General features: G+C 34.8%; 1 protein-coding gene across 1 annotated transcript in view; it reads right to left on the bottom strand.

Annotated features, from left to right (window-relative positions):
• FBXL13 (F-box and leucine rich repeat protein 13) overlaps nt 1–7,464 on the bottom strand; it is a 283,144-nt gene that overhangs the window by 83,262 nt on the left and 192,418 nt on the right. The window contains exon 18 of the mRNA XM_011365209.2: nt 882–965. Within this exon, the coding sequence (XP_011363511.1) occupies nt 882–965 (84 nt within the window). The remainder of the gene's footprint in view (nt 1–881; nt 966–7,464) is intronic.

Below are 7,464 nucleotides of genomic sequence, written 5' to 3'. Positions count from 1 at the left end.
TCTCTCTGTCTCTCTGTCTCTCTGTCTCTCTCTCAATCTCTTTCTTTTTTTTTTTTTCATTTTTTCCTACTTTAGTCCCAGGTTTTCATGAGTGGCAGGGGTTATGAACTCTCAGGACACTTTATGTGGCACTTCCAATGTATTTAACAGTTTCCACATTCCTGGGTTATTGGTTCCCTTTAAAAATGTTACCTTCCATGATTTACTAATAGGTAACCAGATTCTATCCTACTTCAATACATGTATGACACTTGATTCTGTTTTCTCTAAGCAGCACATTGAGATGTTTAATGTCATGTTGTAGCTTGCTCACAATATCTACCTTATGACTTCTTTTACTTCCCTCAATACCAGGTCTAAGAAATTTACCTTTCTCATTAATTCTTGAAGTACCAAATTGAACATGTAATCATTTATCCTATTCAATTACCTATCTCATGCTTTCCATTCTGGGAAGTATGCTGCTAATTGTGTTCGAGTAACTTAAGTTCCTAATTGTTAAGTATCTGGTATATTTTTCAATTTTCATGGTTAGATTATATAACATTTCTATATACAGATACCTTCTTACATGATAAGACTTTACCATATTAAATTTCATCATTATCCAAGTAAAATGTCTACCTATCCCTAATTATCCCATGAGTCTAACACTGAGAAGGGAGAGAGTAGATGGGAAAATGAGAAAACAAATCCTCTCAGTCACTTAGGTGGCAGAGACCTGACTAAAGGCCAGGAGTTGATCTTGTCTCAACCAAGATCACATAAATGTTGTTATATTTCCAATACACATTTTTTTTCTACCGTGACATACAAAGTTTATTCAATTCATGCTTAATTTTCAATCTAAATTCTTTAACAAAATGACTTAATTATCTTACCTGAATTCCAATATCGGTGATTTTGTAACACTCAGATAGAGAAAGGTCCTTTAATTTTCTATGTCTGGAAAGTATCATCAAACCCTAAAAATATTTAACATAAAGATCATTTTGTGATTCTAATTTAGTTACAATGTATATTTCCAATAAGATAACAACCATTTATAAAAACTAAAAAAAACTTAGCTTCTGTTTTATCTTTCTTTATACTTAACAAATCATAAAATCACTTTGCTTAGGCAACATCATTAAACAAAATTTTCAAGTCATCTCCATCTAAAGTTTTACAAAACGTGTCACAATCTCAGACTCAGAAAACTCCTTATCTTGCTACTTGATTCCAGGGAAATGTTATCAGAATCAATATAAACAAATCTAGAGGACCCCTAAACATATAATTTTATTTTGAAGACATTTAATGTGGCTAATGAATCTATTTGTCAATAAATTCTTATTTTTGCCTAACCTAAAAATTTTTAAATCATTTTATTATGTTTAATTGCTGGAAAAGAGAGGAAACAAATCTTTATATAAGGCTCATAGACAGGTAAATATTCATCAATAATTCTCCACTTTTTCAGTTTAAAAGCCTTGTTTCTTTTTATTGAAAAAAAATAGATCATCCTTTCAGCCCTTAAAATTTAAAATATATTTTAAGTGTAGTTGATATATAATATTATATTAGTTTCAGATGTAAAATACAGTGATTCAACATTTATATACTTTACAATGTGATCACCATACTAAGTCTAGTAATCATCTGTCACCATGTAAACTTATCACAATAATATCAATTATATTCCTCCTCAACTTTTTCACTTATCCCCACCACACCCTTCCCCTCTGGCAACCATGAATTTGATCTCTATTTCTATGAGTCTTCTTTTGTTTTGTTTGTTCATTTTTTTGTTTTGTTTTGGTTTGGTTTTAGATTCTAGATATAAATTAAACCATATGGCATTTGTCTTTGTCTGACTTATTTTACTTAATATTTTCAAAGTCCATCTGTGTTATTGCAAATGGCAAGATTTTGTTCTTTTTTATTGCTGCATAATATTCTATTGTGGTGAGTGCGTACATCTTCTTTATCTATTCATCGGTTGATGGACACCAAGGTTACTTTCATATCTTGACTATTATAAATAATGCTGCAGTGAACATAAGGATGTATGTATTTTTATGAATTAGTGTTTTCGTTTTCTTCAGATAAATACCCAAAAATGGAATTGCTGGGTCATAAAGTAGTTCTATTTTTAGTTTTTCTGAGGAATCTCCACACTCTTTTCCATAGCGGCTGTACTAATTTGCAATCCCACCAATAGTGGATGAGGGTTCCCTTTTCTCCACAAGCTTGCCAACACTTATTGTTTGTTTACTTTTTCTAATAGCCATTCTGACAGGTGTGAGGTGATATCTGATTGTGGTTTTGTCTTGCTGTCCCATTTCTCAGTACCTTCCCCTCTAAAATGGTGTAACATTCAGATAACAATCTGACTAATGTGTCTTGTAGATGCCATTCTCCTGTTTGCATTTAGGATCATAGAGCTGGCTAGAAGGGAAAAATACCAAAAATAGTATATAAATTTCTCCTTTTAAAACTTTATTTGCAGGACTGGTTTACATTTTATTGATCCTAAACACATTTAGACCATAATTGAAAATGATTATGCAAATATATCTTGTTTTTTTTTCATATTAGGCCCTTTAATTTAAATCAAGGAAAAGAGTGCATGAAATTCTTCTTAATTGAATCCACTGTTTAAACTACAATTTATAATTTCATTTAATGGTTTTGTACACCACCCCAAAATAAAATCACTCTGTTAGTTATTTTAATTTTATTGCAAATGTGGATTCTTTTGTTATTATGTTTTCTGTCTTCTTGTTTCAAAACAAAGAATGACCAAGCCCTGTGGAGCCATCGCATGTGGTCTGGGTTCCAGATGTGGATGCTATTTTATTCATGTTAGAAGAATTGGATTTAGATATCCGAATTTGTGCCAATTGTTTGAATAAAAATATTAAGTAAGAGATGCAAGGTTTGTATCTTTGCCCTATACTTGATAATGGCTAAGTATGTTTTATTATGCTATGGGGAATTTGTCCCATGAAACTATCTCTGAAGGTTTCATCTTTTTTTACTTTTATGTAGCCAAATTAGAACTTTTTAAGTTCATCTGGAAATGAAGTACATTTGCTAATTATTAAATTTAACAGTCTATATTCTCTTTAACTCTTTACCCCAAAATACTAAAAATTAATATTAACTAATATTAAATAGAATACTATATTTTATCACCATAGTTGTTAATTAAAATGTATGACCTCAAAATTTAATTAATTAACATCATTAACCTTTAGGTAAATGCAATTCAAGACCACAATGAAATACCACTATAAACCTACTAGGATGGCTATAATTAAGAAGACAGATAATAAAAAGTGGAGAAATTAAAACCCTCATCCACTGCTGATGAGAATGTAAAATGGTTCAGTCACTTTGGAAAATAGCCTGGCAGTTCTTCAAAAAGTTAAACACATAGATTTACTATATAACTCAACAATTCCACTCCTAGGTATGGACCCAAGAGAAATGAAAATACATATCAACACAAAAGCTTGTACTCAAATGTTCCTAGCAACATTATTCAAAATAGAAAAAACATGAACTAAGCCAAATGTTTCAACTGGTGAAAGGATAAGTGAGATGTGTTATATTCATACAATGAAATATTATTTGTCGATAAAAAAGTACTGATGCCTACTACTTTGGATGAACATTTAAAACATTATGCTGAGTAAAAGAAGCTAGACATAGAAAGCTACATATTCTATGATTTCATTTATCTGAAAAGTCCAAAATAAAAAAAATATATAGAAAGAGAAAGCCGATTAGTGGTTGCCTATAGTGGGCTGGAAGGTAGGTCAGGGATAGGGAGTGACTACTTATGGGAAGGGGTTTCTTTTCAGAGTGATGAAAATGTTCTAGAATTGGATTGCGGTGATGACTGCACAACTTCATCAATATACTAAAACTATTGAGTTGGTACACTTTGAACTGATGAGTTTTATAGTATGTGAATTATATCTCAATAAAGATGTTTGTAAAAACTGAATTCATATAATAATTGTGTAACTATAAATTTGAAATATTTCTACAACATCCTTCAGTCTAAGATGAATACAGAAATTGCTCAGACCCAGATGGCCAATCTATTATTAGCAAGACAGGGAGCAAGATATGTCATCATCCTTATGTGCTGGACAAGTTATCATAAGGCCTTGCTGCTGTAAGTAAACACAACTTTGTAACTGAGTGGCAACAAATCTAAGCCAGCTGGAGGAGTCTAGGCCTCCACTAAAAACTGCTTCATGCTGCTTACGGGAGGCCAGCCTCTCTGAACAAGTGAAACACACTATTCTAGTTGACAGGATTCATTTTTTTAATAGCTTTCTGACTCAGAAGCTTTTCAGATTAATGACCTAAAGAATTTCAGAGCCAAAAAGGTAAATGTTCTACTTGGCACCATGAGGTTCATAAATGCTCCAAATTAGGAGGTGTTCTCTGAAACAAGTAATGGTTCCAACGTTTTACAGACTTTCTTTCATTATACCTTTAGAAAGTCTTAAATCTCAGGTCTGGGCAAAATTAATTCATTTTTAATTCATCATTCATTTGATAAATATTTATTTAGCATGTATTATACAGATCAGGCTCTGGAATAGAAACTGGGAGTATAAAGGTCAATGAGGTACAGTATTTGCTCTCAAGAAGCCTACAGTCTAGCGTGGAACACAGACATGTACAAAAGATAATTATGACCCAGTGAAAGGTAAATATTGTGCACGTGGTGGTACCAAAGAGGGATGATGAGACCAGCTACCGTGGATTGGAAAAGACTACATGGAGGAGAATTGTGAGTGGGGAAGTATAAGTTACCAAGAAAACTATAAAGGGAAGGACATTCTACGCAGAAGGAACAGAATGTGCAAAAGCATTAAGATATGAAACAGTATGGCATGCATAGATTTATAATGGATTTTAAAAAATTATCTGAAGAGTTGGCCAAAGAATTTCCCTGAACTAGAAAACTGTGGGGTTTCATTTTCATTTTAATTTGATTAACACCTTGTTAGATGCTTGAGATAAAAGTCCTGGGGGTTGCCTGGTGCCAAGCTTTTACTTTTGGGAGGGACAGAGAGAGGAGGGTGAGAAGACAAGGCAAAAATAAGGAGGAATGAGGAACCAGCAAGATAAAGTGACTGGGCCTCAGTGGGGCAAAAGGCAGATGGATGCTTGCTTTTCAGGAAAGTTGTAACATTGTGAAAATTTAAAGCCTCCTTCATTTTCTTCAAAAGTCAGCCATACTCATGAATGCTTTACAGGAAAGGTTTTGATTTTAAATTGTCGTAGGGTAACACACAGAGGTCATATGAGGATGTGAGGCCCCAGGAATTCACAAGAATGCTATTGAGCACTTTATTCCTTCATAGGCCATGGAATTGAGGAACCTGAATCTGAGGGGTCCAGGAGTCCCTAGTAAGTGATTTATATTACAGTTCTGGTATCAGGTCCAATGAAGGGAATGTCAAGACATAAGACTCAAAAGGCAGACTTCTATTTCTGAAGAAGCTGGAAACATGGCAGAGTGAGAGACGTCTTAGATCTCTCCCCTTGAAACAACAATAAGCTGAAATCTAAAACTCAACTAAAAACACCAAAACTGCACACCAGCACGTCTGAGCATGGGATCTGCGCATAAGAGCTACCGCAGGTCAGAACCCTGGGTGTCGGGAGGTGGACTCGGAGAAATAAAGAAGCTGCCTCTAGCAGCTGCTGGAGTTCCTTGCAGGAGGAGGGGAAGGGATAAAGGTGCGGCAACTTTCCTGATCAGCCTGCCTGGAAGTGCCAGAACTTCTAGCAGCCGGCAGCAGGGTCCAGTCATCAGGGCAGAAAGCAGAGAAGCGGGACGGGACAACAGTAGATTTTTACCAGCCCTGGTTGCAAAACCAAGGCTGAGCCGTAGCCCCCAACTTTCAACTCAGAGGGCCCCTCCCCCCATATTCTCTGAGACCGATCACCGCGGAACCCCAGGGGAATCTGAGCAAACACTACTGAAACTGTTGCTAACACTGACAGGGACTAAAACTGAGAGTATCAAGTGTGATTAAATATCTACAAGAAAATAAAAAAGATATTTAGGCTTTATATAAAGCAGGGATCCAAGTGGCTTAGACAACCTACTGGAAACCAAAAGAAAAGCGCCTTCTCTATAGCAGGCTAAAGAGAGACTTTTATATAATAAATCTTTCTGGAAAAACAACAGAATACATTCTCATTAATGCCCAGGCAGAGAAATAGTCCATTAAACACCATGAACAACCAAGGTGACAAGGCAGCTCAGAAAGAGAAAAATCTCCAGAAACTAAGCTTACACACATAGAAATATGTGACTTAAATAATAGTGAATTCAGCATGCTCCTTCTGAAAAAACTCAGTGAGATCCAAAACAACTCAAATGAACAATATCAGGAATTGAAAAAACAACTAGATTAGCAGAGCAAGGAGATTGAAACCCTTAAAAGGAACCAAATAGAACTTCTGGAGATGAAGAACACACTGCAAGAGTTGAAAAATGAAATAGCGAGCTTGAGAAATAGTGTTGACCAAATGGAGGAAAGGATCAGTGATATCGAAGACAGAAATCTAGAAATAAAACAGAAGGAAGAAGAAAGAAACTGAAGAATGAAAATTAATCAAAGAGAAATACAAGAACTAGCTGATACCATCAGAGAGGAAACATAAGAATAATGGGCATTATCAAAGGCGAGGTAAAGGAGCAGCGACTAGAAAGCATTTTCAGACAATTCATTGATGAGAATGTTCCAAATCTAAAGAATGAGCTGGAGATCGGAATTCAAGAAGTCAACAGAACACCCAATTGTCTCAACCCAGAAAGGCCTTTACTGAGACACATTGTATTAAAGTTATCAAAAAATCTATGACAAAGACAGAATTCTCAGGGAAGCCAGGGAAAAGAAGATGGTAACATATAAAGGAAAACCCATTAGATTATCATCAGACTTCTCAGTGCAGACCTTGTACAAGCCAGAAAGGAATGGAATCAAATATTTAAACTATTAAGTGAAAAGAACTGCCAGCCTAGAATAATGTATCCAGCTAAGCTCTCCTTTAGATATGAAGGAGAAACTAAGACCTTTCCAGACATACAAAAATTGAGGGAATTCTCTACTACGAGGCCTGCACTACAGGAAATACTGAAAGGTGTCAGCTCATCTGAAATAAAATAACAAAACCAAAAAAAAAAAATACATAATTAGAAGTAAAGTGACTATCAGGCAAATAGAAGCAGAGGAGTGCAACCCTTACTAAGAACAGAGCATCATAAACAAATAATAAGAAGAGAATTGCTATAGCAAGATAGTAATGAACGTTCAGCATACATAGGAACTACTTGAGATAACAATGACTGAAAAAGGGAGGATTCAAAGATTCAAATTCTCAAAGGGGAAAGGAGATAAGGCACATGCAGAAGAAAGTGGATGACTGTATATATATATA

This window comes from Pteropus vampyrus, unplaced genomic scaffold (genome assembly GCF_000151845.1).
Source record: "Pteropus vampyrus isolate Shadow unplaced genomic scaffold, Pvam_2.0 Scaffold107, whole genome shotgun sequence".
Taxonomy (NCBI): domain Eukaryota; kingdom Metazoa; phylum Chordata; class Mammalia; order Chiroptera; family Pteropodidae; genus Pteropus; species Pteropus vampyrus.
This window is presented reverse-complemented; position numbering and strand designations above follow the sequence as displayed.